The sequence below is a fragment of the Odocoileus virginianus genome, chromosome 18, assembly GCF_023699985.2.
Source record: "Odocoileus virginianus isolate 20LAN1187 ecotype Illinois chromosome 18, Ovbor_1.2, whole genome shotgun sequence".
NCBI classification, from domain to species: domain Eukaryota; kingdom Metazoa; phylum Chordata; class Mammalia; order Artiodactyla; family Cervidae; genus Odocoileus; species Odocoileus virginianus.
Window position 1 is genome coordinate 15,607,586 of NC_069691.1, and position 15,494 is coordinate 15,623,079.

At 39.5% G+C, this 15,494-nt stretch overlaps 1 protein-coding gene across 2 annotated transcripts in view; it reads right to left on the minus strand.

The window, feature by feature from the left end:
- Positions 1–2,612: 2,612 nt before the first annotated feature.
- Positions 2,613–15,494, minus strand: part of MAMDC2 (MAM domain containing 2) — a 155,040-nt gene continuing 142,158 nt past the window's right edge. Inside the window, exons 12-14 of one of the 2 annotated variants that reach the window (XM_020901881.2) lie at positions 10,040–10,299; positions 3,753–3,837; positions 2,613–3,614 (exon numbers count right to left, since the gene is read on the minus strand). In XM_020901881.2, coding sequence (XP_020757540.2) covers positions 3,550–3,614; positions 3,753–3,837; positions 10,040–10,299 — 410 coding nt within the window. In that variant the 3' untranslated portion in view covers positions 2,613–3,549. Of the gene's footprint in view, positions 3,615–3,752; positions 3,838–10,039; positions 10,300–15,494 lie in introns of those variants that run through there. The other variant, XM_070480367.1, reaches the window with a different exon arrangement.

Consider the following 15,494-nt stretch of genomic DNA (forward strand, 5'->3'; position numbering starts at 1 on the left):
GGATGCTCTTCCTAAGCACTCCCTGGGAATATGGTTTCTCCAATTTGGCACTCTGCTTATGGTAACAGGTTTAGATCTCTCTTTTCCTTGCTGACGTATGAGGACCCTTGTGATCTCCATGCTTAATATAATACCTGGAGCATAGATTTCTTAATACATCTTTGTTAAACATTTTCTTCTTCCTCATTTAACCAGACCTTGCATCAGAGCCCTTTTTTCCTTAGACTTTCCTTTGCTCCCCTCTAAATAATTTCCAACACAAACAGCAAATTATAGGAGAAAAGGCAATCTGTGTGAAAAAGTAGTTTCCATCTGAAGCACTTGTGTGTTTAGGTGAGAACTGGAATAAATGCTAACACTGGGTTTAAATGGTTAAGCAGTATTTATTAGCTAGTATGCCTTTCTCAGGGGCGTTTCTAAACCTGAGAAAACTATACTGTGCTTACGATACTTTGCAAATTTTCATCCAGGTGAAATATAGTTAAAATAAAGGCCAAGGGCAACCTGAAAAGGAAGAATGGCATCCAATCAGTGAAACATAAAAAGGGGGCGTAAGTGAGAGAGGATAAGTAAATCTGCTCACCTTTCATCTCTCTTCTCTTCTGTGAACTTCAAGTTGTTTTTCAGCAACAAATGGTAATAGTTACTTCCTTTCTTTCTGCCCTAAGTCAATAATTAGCCCCCAACCCCTACCCCCTCTACTTCCCACCCCTACTGTTAGGGGAAGCACACTGATTGAAACCGCCCACCCTGGCCAGGCACCATAGAAACTATTTGCATGAGTTGTTTTACAACCGGAGGTCCTGGTAAGGAACACAGAGCTGATAAGCCACCACCAACGGAAGAGTTCTGGAAAGGTCTAAAGGAGACACCATCTGTCTGACCACCTCCCAGAATCCTTCTCTCTGGCATCCACCTTGGCCGAACAAGGCGTGCACCACCAGCAAGGACTCTGAGTCAGAATGATTGGCTAAAGACAACCTGGAAACTAATCCCATCACCATAAAACTGCAAGCCACTGGCAAAGCTGTCCTCCTGGGCTCCCTGACCCTCCCGCTCTCCTCCCGGGTGCCCTTTCCCAGTAAAGTCTCTGGCTTTGTCAGCACATGTGTCTCCTCGGACAGTTCATTCCGAGTGTTAGACAAGAGCCCAGTTTGGGGCCCTGGAAGGGGTCCCCCTTCCTGCAACACTACCACCACCAACTCCCCCCACCCACTTCCCAAAGCTGCTGTCCCGCATAGTGTTTCTGGTTTGGCAACCTCCAGGGTAGCCAATAAATCCTCCTGCCTGTGGGAAACTTGGAACCTTAGGTATTGGGAATGGAGTTGGTAGCGAAGCTGGAGGTTCAGGAGGCAGTCTTGTGAGGATTAGAACACAGGTTTGGCAGTGTTGAGTAAAAATTCAACCAAGTCAACTGTCATGATATAATGGCTTTACTGAACAATTCATGAATTGGGCAGCATCCCATCTAGTGAGTAGAGAAGAGTTCCAAGGATTTCTACAAAATGGAAGGCTTTTGTAGACAGGAAGGGAAAGGGAAAAGGAGGAGTGGATTACTTCATCTTCTTTTTAGGGATGGGAAGGGTCTATGTGGCTGATTACCTCACTGCTGCTGACCAGAAAATTCCAGACTGATCTGTTAAGACTGCAATCCTAGGGGAGGTTATAACTGCAGTTAGGTTAGCTATTAAGCCTTGGTCTGCTGATGTGGGACTTAGTACAAGTAACTACATTTTGGGCCTGTCATTTCTTTTTTAAAGAACAGTGAAACCAAGGTTCAAAGACAAGCCTTACACTAGTTGCTGAACTTGAACAGATTTAATTTCTTACTTACAAAATATAACCACCACCACTAGCTCTACCTTATGGATTGTTATAGGATTAACTGAGCAAATTCATGTAAAGCTCTTTGAACAATGATAACAATAAATATTCAATACACATTAGCAATGATTATTACCACATGGGCATCTGCAGTTGCTCAGTTGTGTCCGATTCTTTGCAACGCCATGGACTGTAGTCTGCCAGGCTCCTCTGTCCATGGAATTTCCCAGGCAAGAAAACTGGAGTGGATTGCCATTTCCTTCCCCAGGGGATCTTCCTGACCCAGGAATCAAACCCTCATCTCTTGTGTCTCCTGTGCCAGCAGGCAGATTCTTTACCCCTGCTTCACCCGGGAAGCTGATCATTACCATGGCTTTATGTAATCTGTAAGCAGAGTCTGGTGAATTACTTCATTCATTTATAGAACCATTGTCTTCACAGAGTTTACATTCTAATAAGATACAATTCTGGAGAAAATTGAGATCGCTTATGTGAAATGAAACACTTTTAAAAAATTAATTATGTATCTATGTTTGCAGTGCTTATGCCACTAACAAAAAGGATTAAGAAGCATTTAATTGTATCAGAGAAGAGATTCAAATTAGAATCAGCAGTTATACAGTGAAGATATTCATTCAAAAAAATATATTGGGACTTCCCTGGCACTCTGGTGGTTAAGACTTTGTGCTGATCCCTCATCAGGGAACTAACCACGCCAAAGAATAAAAATAGAAATTTTTTAAAAACAGAGAGAAAAATATGTTGAAGAAGGTTACTTGCTAGTGAGAGATTTTCAAATTATTTTTTATTAGGTAGTCATAATTTCATAATAGCTGTTTGGATATATAAACATGTCTATATAATTTTCTAAACATGTAAATAAAAGATAGTAGTTTACTACATCTGTTTGAATTCATATAACTCAAAACATTACCAAAACATTTATTTTAAAAATCAGTAAAATTGTTTAACACACTAGAAAAATTTAGGGGTGTGTGTACATAAACACTTTCAAGCTTGCTTTACAAAAAAAAAAAAGAGTGCAATTTCTATCCAAGTGTTCAGAATGACTTTCAAAAATAGAAAAAAGAAGGTAGCACTGCTTTGTAATACAGCATTAATTAATACTGACTTACCCTGGAACACTGAAGAAAGATCCTTTGTTATCACATATGGTAAACATATTTAAAAATTAATACTCCATTTCTATGAATAAAACATAGAAAATAGACTTTTCTTAGAATAACTTGTTACCATGAAAAACTGCATTCATTCTGCAGATATTACTGACATCACACATTATTACTTTAAAAATATTTATGATACTTGAAGTTCAAAAGGAAACCCACAAGACCTGTCCTCCTCCCAGTACATTCACTGAATGCAGATTTAAGTGAGCACATCTCATTTGATTGTGCCCTTTATTTGTATACTTTAAAATGACTACAATATAGTACATTTGTATTTTTAACTGGTACCAAAGTTAAGATGTATGATCTAGGTAAAACCAGCAGCCTGTACTTCTAGTAACAGTTGTCATAGGCAAAAAAGAAAAAAAAAAAAAAAAGCCCTGAGTCAGTATTTTTTGCAAAAGTAATGAAAAAGAGTGCTCTGAAGTCATTTTATAACTTATGAAATGGTTAAGACTGTCCAGTATTATTTTGTTTTCATTTTGATTGAAGAGAGGTATGGCTTTTGTTTAGTTAATCCGATTCAGATCATTGCTTAATACTCAATTTCATTTAAATCCTCAGAATATCCTGATGATTGCTGACTTTGATCTTCCATTTCTGTCAGGAAAGACAAATAGACAATATAGTTTTCTCTATTTTTAATGTAGAAAATACTGAATTTGCATTCTTATGATTTGAAACTACTGCAAATTCCCTTTTCAGTCAAACTTAAATAATTTGAAAAAATATTGTTACCTGCACAGGATCCTGCTTGAAATTTAACATCATCAATGGCAGTGTCACTTCTTAGTGACATTCCCCGAATGGCTTCAAAAATTATCTGAAAAATAATGAAATATGAATTTAGAAATAGAGTCATCCTGCTAAAACAATGCTGGTCAGAGGCAGATCTAAGCTGTGTGGGTTTGGAAGATTAGATTGTTCTCAGGGGCCCACTTTCAGGAAAAGAATACAAAATCACCAATTCAAATTTAGGTACAAAAGGGAATACTTATTTGGAATGTAAAGAAATTCACAACAAATTACTGGAGCCTTGGAAATTCAAGTTCCTTTCTTCTGAGACCTCTTTAGGCAATTTCCCAGGAAAGTTCACAAAGAAATGCTTCTAGGTGGTGACCTGTTTTCCCTTGCTACCTAGAATATTCTACTCCTGCCACTCACAGGCCCTGTGGAAGTGAGGGGCCCAGAAGCTTAAGCTTCCGTAGTCTCTCCCTAAATCTACCTTTGCACTAGTTCTAGGCGGGAGAATTAAAACAACAGATGAGACCCAAGTATGAGCAGCACTGTATAATAGTTAAATTTACCAAAAAGACGATGGTTCACTGATCATGTTAAATACCATAACATCCAAGACACAGCCCAAGAAAAAGGGGAAACCAGTTTCACGACTTTAGATCCTATAAGAAAATAACTGATCAAATATTCAGGTTCTAGGGAAAATATATTATCAGCTCTGAAACCACTCTAATAATAGCTAATAAACCATGGAATACTCCAGGGAGGCTTGTAGGTAATGAAAATTGTCCAGAAGACACACTTGCTCTACTAATTTTATGAGCAAATTATTCCCCATTGGACTAGTTCATGATTTAAATTAAATTAACAATATAAAGTGGATAAATAATAAGCATATGAAACTATCTTGAATTTAATGACTCAAAGAAGCTTTAACAACAGAAACGTGGCAAGATAACATTAATAGAAATTCTAAAGTTATAACCCTAAACAAGAATTCAAATAAATAGTAAGAAGAGGAAAAAGTGTTCTAATACATCTAGATAGGAGGATATATGAATGTAGTTAATAACTGTTTTGGTTTTCTGGACAACAATGAAATCTGTTTTTTAACCTCCAACTTTGCAATGGAAGTACAACAGAAAAATCACACGATGGAATTATATTCTGAATAGTCTGTGGGTGGGCCAAAACCTTGATTTCATACAACTCTTTCCTTTGAATTTCCTAAATATTTGAGTGATAACCATTTTATAGCATTATGATTTCCCCTTTGTATTATTCCCCTATTTGTATTTGTAAAAATTCTATTAAATAATTGTGGTTATTTTAGAATTAGATAAAAATGTAACTTTTTCTTTCAGTTTAAGTGTATTTTATTTTCAGATGGTTACTAAGTCATTGTGCATGCATGCTAAGTCGCTCCAGTCCTGTCTGATGCTGTGCAACCCTGTGGACTGTAGCCTGCCAGGCTCCTCTGTCCATTGGATTCTCCAGGCAAGAATCCTGGAGTGTGTTGCCATGCCCTTCTACAAGGAATCTTCCTGACCCAGGGACCGAACCTGCATCTCTATCTCCTGCATTGGCAGGCGGGGTTCTTTACCACTAGCGCCACCTGGGAAGCTCAAGTCATTAGGACATAAATACTTACAGTTTTGACTCAACTACTTGATAAAGGGAACATTAGCTATCTTTTGGTCCAGGGGCACCAGGAAAAAAAATTATTGAGATTAAGGGCACCATGAGCAAGAAAATTTGAAGACCTGGTCTTAGTTCAGTACCCAGCACATAATAATTCCTACTAAATGTCAGGCAGTATAATGAACAATATGGATGATAGAAATATTTCACTGAGCTGAGAATTTGTCTAACACTCTCTTTCAATGACATCAAAGGATAAGAAATCAGGAGGAAAACACCTGAGAGCAAAGGAGGAAAGGTAAGCAAGGAATTCAAAGGAAATAAAATCATTCTGTGTTTTTGATCAACAGTGAGTCAGGTTCTGCTTAGCACTTTAATAAATCCCTTAGGAAAGGACATGATTAAAATTTTGCCACTTGATACATTTTTTTTCTACAAAGAAAATTTGATGACTGGAATATCATCCAGAGGCCACCCAGATACTTCTCCTATATCAGGGGTCTCCAACCTCCAAGCAGCAGACTAATACCTCCTGTCATTTTTTTTTTTAATTGGAGACTCATTACTTTACAATATTGCAGTGGTTTTTGCCATACATTGACATGAATCAGCCGTGGGTGTACATGTGTCCCCCATCCTGAACCCCCCACCCTCCTCCCTCCCCATCCCATCCCTCAGGGTCATCCCAGTGCACCGGCCCCGAGCACCCTGTCTCCTGCATCGAACTTGGACTGACGATCTGTTTCACATATGATAATATACATGTTTCAATGCTGGCAGATCAGTGGTGGCATTAGATTAGAAATAAAGTGCACAATAAATGTGCTTGAATCATCCCGAAATTATCCCATCCCCCCATCTGTGAAAAAAATTTCTTCCATAAAACTGGTCCCTGGTATCAAAAAAGTTGGGGACTGCTGCCCTACAGGATAAATCACAAATGGCAGCAGTACTGCAGTATTCTAAAAATCATCTGTACCTGCCCACTCTCTCTCATGATGTACAGATTGACTTGACTTCTCTAGTTCTCTACATTTTCCTGATTGCCTGGCTCATAGCCTACTGTTCACTTGACATACCCACTTTGGATGTCTAGTAAGATCAAAAACTATGTGTGTTAAAAACAATAGTAACTGTTAATTTGCCTCCTGCATAAGCTGCCCTCCCTCTTCCAGGTCTGTTCCACCTAAGGTCTTCCTCATCTCAATAAATAGCAACTCCATTCTAGCAGTTGCTCAGGCCAAAACTTTGGTAACACCCTGGCTCCTCTCTTTCTCTCAAACCCCACTTTCCACAAGGAAGGCAGTCCTGTGGGCTTTCTGATGACATCTCATCTCTGCTGCACAGCCCCGCCCACCATGTCTGTTGCCGGGCCCACTGCAGTAGCTCCCAAAGTCTCCTCGCCCACCACCCACACCACCATAGTCTGTAGTATGGAGTAAGGAGCTCCATGTAGTAGCTAGAATGATCATTTAAAAGTATAAATCAGAACATATTACCTTAAAAGCCTCTAATGGTTTCTTATTGCTCTTGAAATAAACTTCAAACTGTACCATGTGATCCAAGGCCTTTCATGAGTATTTCCTGATACTTCTTTGACCTCATTACCTGATCAGCTTGACTTACTCTTTTTCATAGCACTTACTATCACTTGATGTTACATTATATATTTTCGTTTCACATTTTCTACCCCCCCCCCCCCCCAGAACGCAAACTTAAAAAGTGTAAGAACTGTATGCTGTGTTCATTGCAGTATCCTCAGCACTTAAAAAGAGTAAATGGTCAATAAATACTTACTGAAGAGAGATATTTTGGCCTGAGCTCCTATAGTAGCTCAGTCTGATAACTGACATAGCTATTGAGAATACCAGGTCTGCCCTGGTTATAAAGACCAGAAAGATTTGGGAAAGAACACATTTTAAGAAACAATTATATCTTTTTTATAGTTTGGTACTTTAAAGTTTATAAAACCCTTTCACAAACATCATCTCATTTGACTGTGACTTTAGTGATGTCAGCATGGCAGGCATTATCACCCCATTTTGAAAATGTATTAACAGGCTTGCCTGGTGGTTCAGATGGCAAAAAATCTGCCTGCAGTGCAACAGACCAGGGTTCAATCCCTGGGACAGGAAGATCCCCTGGAGAAGGGAACACCTACCCACTCCACTATACTTGCCTGGAGAATTCCATGGACAGAAGAGCCTGGCAGGCTGCAGTCCAAGGGGTTGCAAAGAGTTGGACATGAATGAGTAACTAACACAAACAGTCTCAGAGAGACTGGTGTTCCTCCAAGATCACCCAGTGCTTGTGACATCCAGGGCGATGAGTGTATGTTGGGACTTCTATGGCAGGAGGGAGTGTAAAACAGGGACTTAGGGATGCAAACATTGGAAGCAGTTAGATCTGGGACTGAGTTCTCACTCTGCCACTTACCAGCTGGACATTTGGTTTTCCCCATTTTTAAAGAAGAGCTACAAGATCAGCTGAAAGAACTTATGCACAGTTCTTAGCACTGTGAGTACTTGGCACATAGAAGATGACCATTTGCACATGGGTGTCTCTGTGTTTTCTTAGACACTAAGATTTTTGGAGAAACTAGTTCATCCTGGTCTCCAGATAGTCATTTGGGATTCCTGAGGGAATCACAAAATCAAGAAGAACATTCCTCATGGCAGATTCATATCTGTTTCATTCTAAGCCTAAAGGAATGATCTGGAATCTTTTTTCTCAAATTGGGAGCCAAAAATCTCTCAGGTCATTCTTTACCCTTTGAGCTTAAATATCCCAAGATGCCACCCCAGGTGCCTCACTACTTTGTGCTCAAAAAAATTTCAGACAACAAGTCACCTGGCAAGTCTAATATATGCAAGGACCTACACCCAGGGCTCAGATGCTGTGAAGTCACCTGCTCCACAGATTTCAAATCCTAGCGCTCTTGTGCATCAGCACCATTTGGGGTTTTAAAAAACATCAATGCTCAGGCTCTGCCCGAGAGACTCAGATTTGTTCCATCTGTGACACAGGTTCTCCATCTTTAGAATGCTCCAGACTCACCACAATTCTTGTTAGGACAGATTTCAGGGCCCTAAGCCCCAGAGTTTCTGGTTCAGTAGCTCCAAGGCAGGGCCTGAGAGTGTGCATTGCAGGTGAGTTTCATTTTAGATGAATATACATTTCAGGTGTTGCTGCTGGTGTCAGGACCACACCTTGATAATCTTTGAATAGTGTGAGTGCCCTGATAACCTAAAAAAATTAATCCATCATCTCTGAATGATGATCAGTGATATAAGGAAGTTCATGAGTGATCCATTTTCTTTCTGTAAGCAGACATTAAATCACTATCAAAATTATTCCTGGGGCTATATATTTTCCTTTACTAAATGTTTTATCCACACCAAGATAATGGGACATCCTTGAATAATGGCGCATCTTCCCTCTGTCGTTTGTTCTTAGCAATAGCAACCTGGATGACACTGCAACCTGGCCATTCCTATTTGCATCTGTAGAAAATCAATTTTGATTAAGGGGTGGCATAAAATAATGTCTTTATTTTGGATATTTCTTCCTAGGAAGACTTGCTTAAGCCAAGCAGCCAGTGGTCAACATTAAGGGGTGCTCTGGTCCAGAAGAAAGGATAAGGAGGAAGTAGGGCTTTTAGCTGAAGGTCACTCCTGGAATTCTGTACAGCAATTTCAGGGATAGTCAAGGGTCTAATGTTATCTGCCCAGAGCTTTCTGGAGCTTTGACTCATGGTAGGCAGGTAAAGGCTTCCTTGCTAGTTCAGCAGTAAAGAACCTGTCTGCCAATGCAGGAGACACGGGTTCCATTCCTGAGTCAGGAAGGTCCCCTGGAGAATGAATGGCAACCCACTCCAGAGTCTTGCCTGGAAAATCCCATGGACAGAGGAACCTGGTGGGCTACAGGCCATCAGAGGCACAAAAGAGTCAAACATGACTTAGTGACTAAAGAAAAACAACCAGCAGTAAAGTCATAAGCTTTTAGGAGGCTGCTGCTGACTTCTAGGCTAATTGGCTGCTTGATCTCACCCACTGGAATTGAAAAGGCTCCTTATTGCTGCTCAGATTCCCTTATAATTGGAATCCTGCAGGAAGGAAATCTTCTACTACCTCAAGGCAGGCCCAGGACATAGGATCAAGATTCAGTTTCTTCTGCATCAGTGCAGACAGAGGCTTAAAAATGTACACTGGATCACGTACTCTGTTAAATAGAAGCTTACAACAGCAGCCCTTGCATGTGGCTAATGATGAGTGAAAGATGCAGCTGCAACAACTAATTAGGTAATACCAGGTTTAGAAGAAAGAGAAGCTCTGTTTTGGAGGTTTTCAGGACACAAAATATAACTGACACTCAAAATGTACCAACATGAAAATAGCTCTAGTTTCACTATTGAGTTGCAAAAATTACTCTATGTATAAATACTCAAAGCTTTCTCTTTCTAATTCCCCTTTCACTGCTTAGGTTCAATCAATATAGACTAATTATGTTTACTCTTAAACAAGTACTGCCTCTGTCTTTGACCCCGAAAAAGAACAAAACAGTCTTGATGGCAGCAAGAAAAAGAAAGAGCATCAGAAGCCTACAGGCGCGCTTCCCATCATTCGGTTCTGTCTCCCTTGGCTCACCTGGTGCTGCCTCTCACAGTCATATTCAATCAGCGCCCGTAGCCAGGAGATGCTCTGTTCACCTCTTCTTCTCCACAAGAGAGACTCTTCACTGCCGCCTTCCTTTTTCAGATAAACATTCAGGAGGCCAGTCCCTGCTCCATACATGTGGTAGAAAAAGGTCAAGCACTGTTTTCCAGTGACTCCTCGTAGAGGCCTGGACGAGAGTCGCACTTTTTGTCCATATACCAAGTGGGAAGCCTCGATATACATGTAGTAGCCTTGAGAGCAATGCAACATCAGGTATTGTTAAAAAGGAACATCATATTCTCTTCTAACATATATATATATATTCAGATTATTTTCCATTATAGATTATTACAATATATTAAATACTGTTCCCTGTGTTATACAGTAAATCCCCATTGCTTATCTATTCTATGTATAGCAGTTTGTATCTGTTAACCCCATACTCTGAATTTATTCTGCCCCTCATTTCCCTTTTGAGTACTGTTCTGGAAACTAATTAGAGTCAATGAACGACTTGACTACAGTACTGATAAAGGAGTTGATAATTTTGGAGAATGTGTATAATCCAAGAAAGATAAATATGCTACAAGATTTTGACCATCAAAATAAGTGTTTTCATGTAATAATTTATAATTCAGTTTAACATACAGAAAGTAATTAATATACTAGTATTGTGCCACTGAGGTGGTAATTAACATGAGAATTTGTCCTACTAATCCATGGACAATATTTTGAACTTCCATCATTGGTTTAGGGGAATGGTTGGGTAGATGAGGTTCAAGTCTTGGTTCTAATAGTTATTGTCTGTGTGACTGTGATCTAATGGATTATCCCGTCTGAACCTATGTTCAATTAAAAAATTTGTTGTTGTTCAGTTGCTAGGTTATGTCTGACTCTTTGCAACCCCATGAACTGCAGCATTCCAGGCTTCTCTGTTCTTCACTATCTCCCTGAGTTTAAAACTAATGGTTAATAAACCTGTGCTATAGCGTTGTGAGAATTAAATAATGTGTGTGACATATGTCCACATGTAATATGTATTCAAATATGTTTTCTGCCCTGCTTTCCTGAGATTTTTCTGTGACACTTCTTGAAAATATAATTGTACAATATTTCAGTTCAGTTCAGTTGCTCTTTGCAACCCCATGGACTGTGTAGCACACCAGGCTTCCCTGTCCTTCACCAACTCCCAGAGTTTGCTCAAACTCATGTCCATTGAGTCAATGATGTCATTCAATCATCTCATCCCCTGCCGTACCCTTCTCCTTCCACCTTCAATCTTTCCCAGCATCAAGGTCTTTTCCAATGAGTCAGTTCTTCACATCAGGTGGCCAAAGTATTGGAGTTTCTGCTTCAGCATCAGTCCTTCCAATGAATATTCAGGATTGACTGGTTTGATCTCCTTGCAGTCCAAGGGACTCTCAAGAGTCTTCTCCAACACTACAGTTCAAAACCATCAATTCTTTGGCACTCAGCTTTCTTTACAGTCCAACTCTCACATCCATATATGACTACTGAAAAAAACCACAGCTTTGACTAAACGGACCTTTGTTGGCAAAGTAATGTCTCTGCTTTTCAATATGTTGTCTAGGTTTGTCATAGCTTTTCTTCCAAGGAGCAAGCATCTTTTAATATCATGGCTGCAGTCACCATTTGCAGTGATTTTGGAGCCCAAGAAAATAAAGTCTCTTACTGCTTCCATTGTTTCCCCATCTATTTGCCATGAAGGGATGGGACCAGATGCTATGATCTTAGTTTTCTGAATGTTGAGCTTTAAGCCAACTTCTTCACTCTCCTCTTTCACTTTCATCAAGAGGCTCTTTAGTTCTTCGCTTTCTGCCATAAGCGTGGTGTCACCTGCGTATCTGAGGTTATTGATACTTCTCCCGGCAATCTTGATTCCAGATTGTGCTTCATCTAGCCTGGCATTTCGCATGATGTACTCTGAATATAAGTTAAATAAGCAGGGTGACAATATGTACCCTTGACGTACTCCTTTCCCAGTTTAGAACCAGTTTTAACTGTTGCTGCTTCACCTGCATACAGATTTCTCAGGATACAGGTAAGGTGGTCTGGTAGTCCCATCTCTTTAAGAGTTTTCCACAGTTTATTGTGATCCATACAGTCTACAATATTTAATATTATTATGACATTTAACATATTTTATATCTTATACTTTATACATCATACATTATATACTGTATGTTAATTATATAACACTTTACATTTGTATTTTCCTTTCCTAATTTTAGTTTTTTTTTTAAATTTGCTTGTTTTTGGCAGAAGCAGGATTAATCTGCACATAAATACTGCAGCGGTGTGTTGGAGCCTGTCTCCACTGGCTCCAACAGTCAATTATGTGCCTTCTGTTGGTAGGTCCAAATGGCTTCACTCTGGTAGTTTGAAATGGTCTACAATGGAAGTATTCATACTACAGAAATGGGACATAACTACAAGTCAGCCCCCCACCATAAAAAATAGAGCTGGTTGGTGTTTAATAATTACCATGAAGCCACTAAAATAAGCAATATAATAATAGTAATTTCCAGAATAATACACCCATAATATAATTCTATGTACCTCTGGCTCATTTTTTAAAAAAGCCATGGACTCTATATAAGTAGTTCTTAACCTTCCCTCATTTGATGAAAAATTTATATCTCTTCAACCTGAAAAAATATGCATAAATTTTTATATCCAGTTGCATCCTCTTCTTTGCCAATATTGATTTTTTCACATACATGATGTAAAAATTTTTACATAGTGTTATCTATTATTTCACATGGAAATTAATGGCTGCACTGAGGGAAAAAAGAGTTCCCAAATATTGCACGCAAAGGAAATGGCTTCTAGAGCATCTTTAAAGTTTCAAGTTTAGTCAGTGAAGTCTGTTCATTTCTCAAAAGGCAATGCTTGAGACACCCCAACCAGAATTGATCAGAGGCTCCATCCTTGCTCCTTCAAGGCATTCCTCCTTTTCCTTTCCCTCATTTCCACAGATCTGAGAATCCAATGGTCTATTATAAGGGTGGGAGAAAAAGTCCTGCCCCATTTGGTTTTATCAAATCTTGCGCACTGTGCAAGCCCTCCCTCAGTGTTTCACTCAGTGAAGTTACCAGCCTGCAAAACTGGGCAATCGGTCATGGGCTTTGTCAACCAGTCATCCGCATGACCTCCTCTAAACTTCTGGGATACTGTCGTGTGTCTGCTGCCCTCACCAGTGACATCCTCATGACTAAAAGCAAGGGTCAGTCTTCAGTTCTTGTCCTTCTTGCCATTAGTAGCCCTGGACACAGTAGATCACTCCTGCCTCCTAGAAGGACTTTCTTAGTTTGGTTTGCAGGACGCTGACCTCTCCCGGTTTTTCTCCCACTTTTCTGGTCACTCCTTTGCTGGTTCACCTTTTCTTCTCTGACCTCTTGATCTTGGAGTGCTCCAAGACCCAATGTTTGAATCTCTCCATTCTCACTCACTTCTTTGGTGATCTCATCTTGTTTCAAGGCTTGAAATACTATATGTGTTGTTATATCTCAAATTTTAATTTCCAACCTCTTCCTAAAATCCAGACTTGTTATTGAAAGTGCCTAATGGACATCTCCTCTTATTGTGAAGTAGATATCTCAAACTGAACTTGGTCAAAACTACACTCCTAACAGCCTCACTCTAAAGCTCACCCCACCCTTTTTAGTTGTCCAGGCCCCAAACTTGAACATTCTTTATATCCATCTTCACGTCCAGGTGGTCAGGAAATTCTGTTGGTTCTACCTTCAGAATATGTCCAGAATCCAACCACTTCTCTCCTTACCACCTCCACTGCTACCTCCCCATCTGAGCCAGTATTATTTCTGACTTGGATTAATTCAACACCTCCCAACAAGTCTGCCTGCTTTTTACACTAGTTCTCTGCAATCTAATCTGAACACAGCATCCATAGTAAACTTTCTAAAACAATAGCTAAATTTTACCATTCCTCTGTTCAAAACCCTCCACTAGCTCAGCATTTCACTCCAAGTAAGAGCTGAACGCCTGACAACATATAAGGCTCTACATAACTCCTGCTCACTCTCCTACCTGTCTGATTCCTACCACCTTTCTCCTCACTCGCTCTGAGCTCTATACCATTCCTGGAATGTAGTAAGTTTGCTACCACCCCAGGGCCTTTGCATGTGCTAATCTCTGCCTACAGTGGCTTTTCTCTCATATAGTCTCATGTCTCACTCTCTCACCTCTAAGTCTTCACCCAGATATTACCTTTTCTATTAGGCCTATTCTGACTACACTCTTTCAGATAGCAATCCCCCCTCCTCTGGTACTCTTCTTTCTCTATACCCTAATTTATTATTTTCCATACCATTTAATTGCCTCTTAACATACTATATAACATTCCTGTTTTTATGTTTGTCTGTCTCCTTCCTCTAGAACACTCAAAGGCAGAGATATTTCCTTGTTTACTTTACTGCTATGCCCCCAGGTCCTAGAGCAGTGTCTGGAACATAGCAGATGCTCAATAAATATTTGTTGAATGAACAAAAAGCACAGACCAGTCTGACCATTTTCAGAACACATGGCCCTACCAAGGTTACTCCAGTTGTGTGAAGATCTTGGCAACGAGACATGTACTTGACTAGGATGCTCCAAAGCAAAGTAGGAACAAGTCCAAATTTTGAAAAAGTCACATTTTAAGGAAAATGTTCTCAACCTAGTTCCATACCATCTGACTGTCTTTTTTTTTTTTTTTAGCCAAACACACATTCTTTAACTTCATTACCTTCATTCTTTCACTGGCAAGAAAATTGCTACACAAGAAGCACTGGGATTTTTACACTTCCAGCAATGAAAGAAAATCTTATTGTTCTTTTCTTTAATATTTTCTAACTTAAGCTAGGCTTAAGTTAGAAATACTGATATATAAAACCCTAACAGAAGGGTGTATTTAATTTAATCCCATGGAAAATAAAGTCAAAACATGAACATGGTTTATCACCTACTATGCACAAAGGTGTTATGTACTATCCTATATGTAAATTAGTATAGCACAATGAACTGAAACGCTACCTTAATGCATGTTTAAACTGAAAAATATTTCCTCCAAAAATAATTCTTAAGGAAATAAGAAGAAAATCAAAGAAAAATAACTTTGGTACCTGCCTTCAGGACTCTCAAAAGGTCCACTTGAATCCCAAGAAAAGGACCTTAGCTAAAGATGAAACACTTAATGGGAGGGGGAGGAGAGGGGACAGGGAGGCTCCTCTGAAAGATGCTGTCACTGGAAAACTGAAAAGAAAAGAGTATTGTGGGCCTAAAACAGGAAGTCTTTTCAGAATGGAAAGGAAGCAGTGGGTCCATTATAAGTGAGAGATGATGCAATAAGTATCTTCCGTCTAGTGATGATGGTATGTAATCCCAGTGATGACATATGCTGTCATATGTGATGACATCACATATG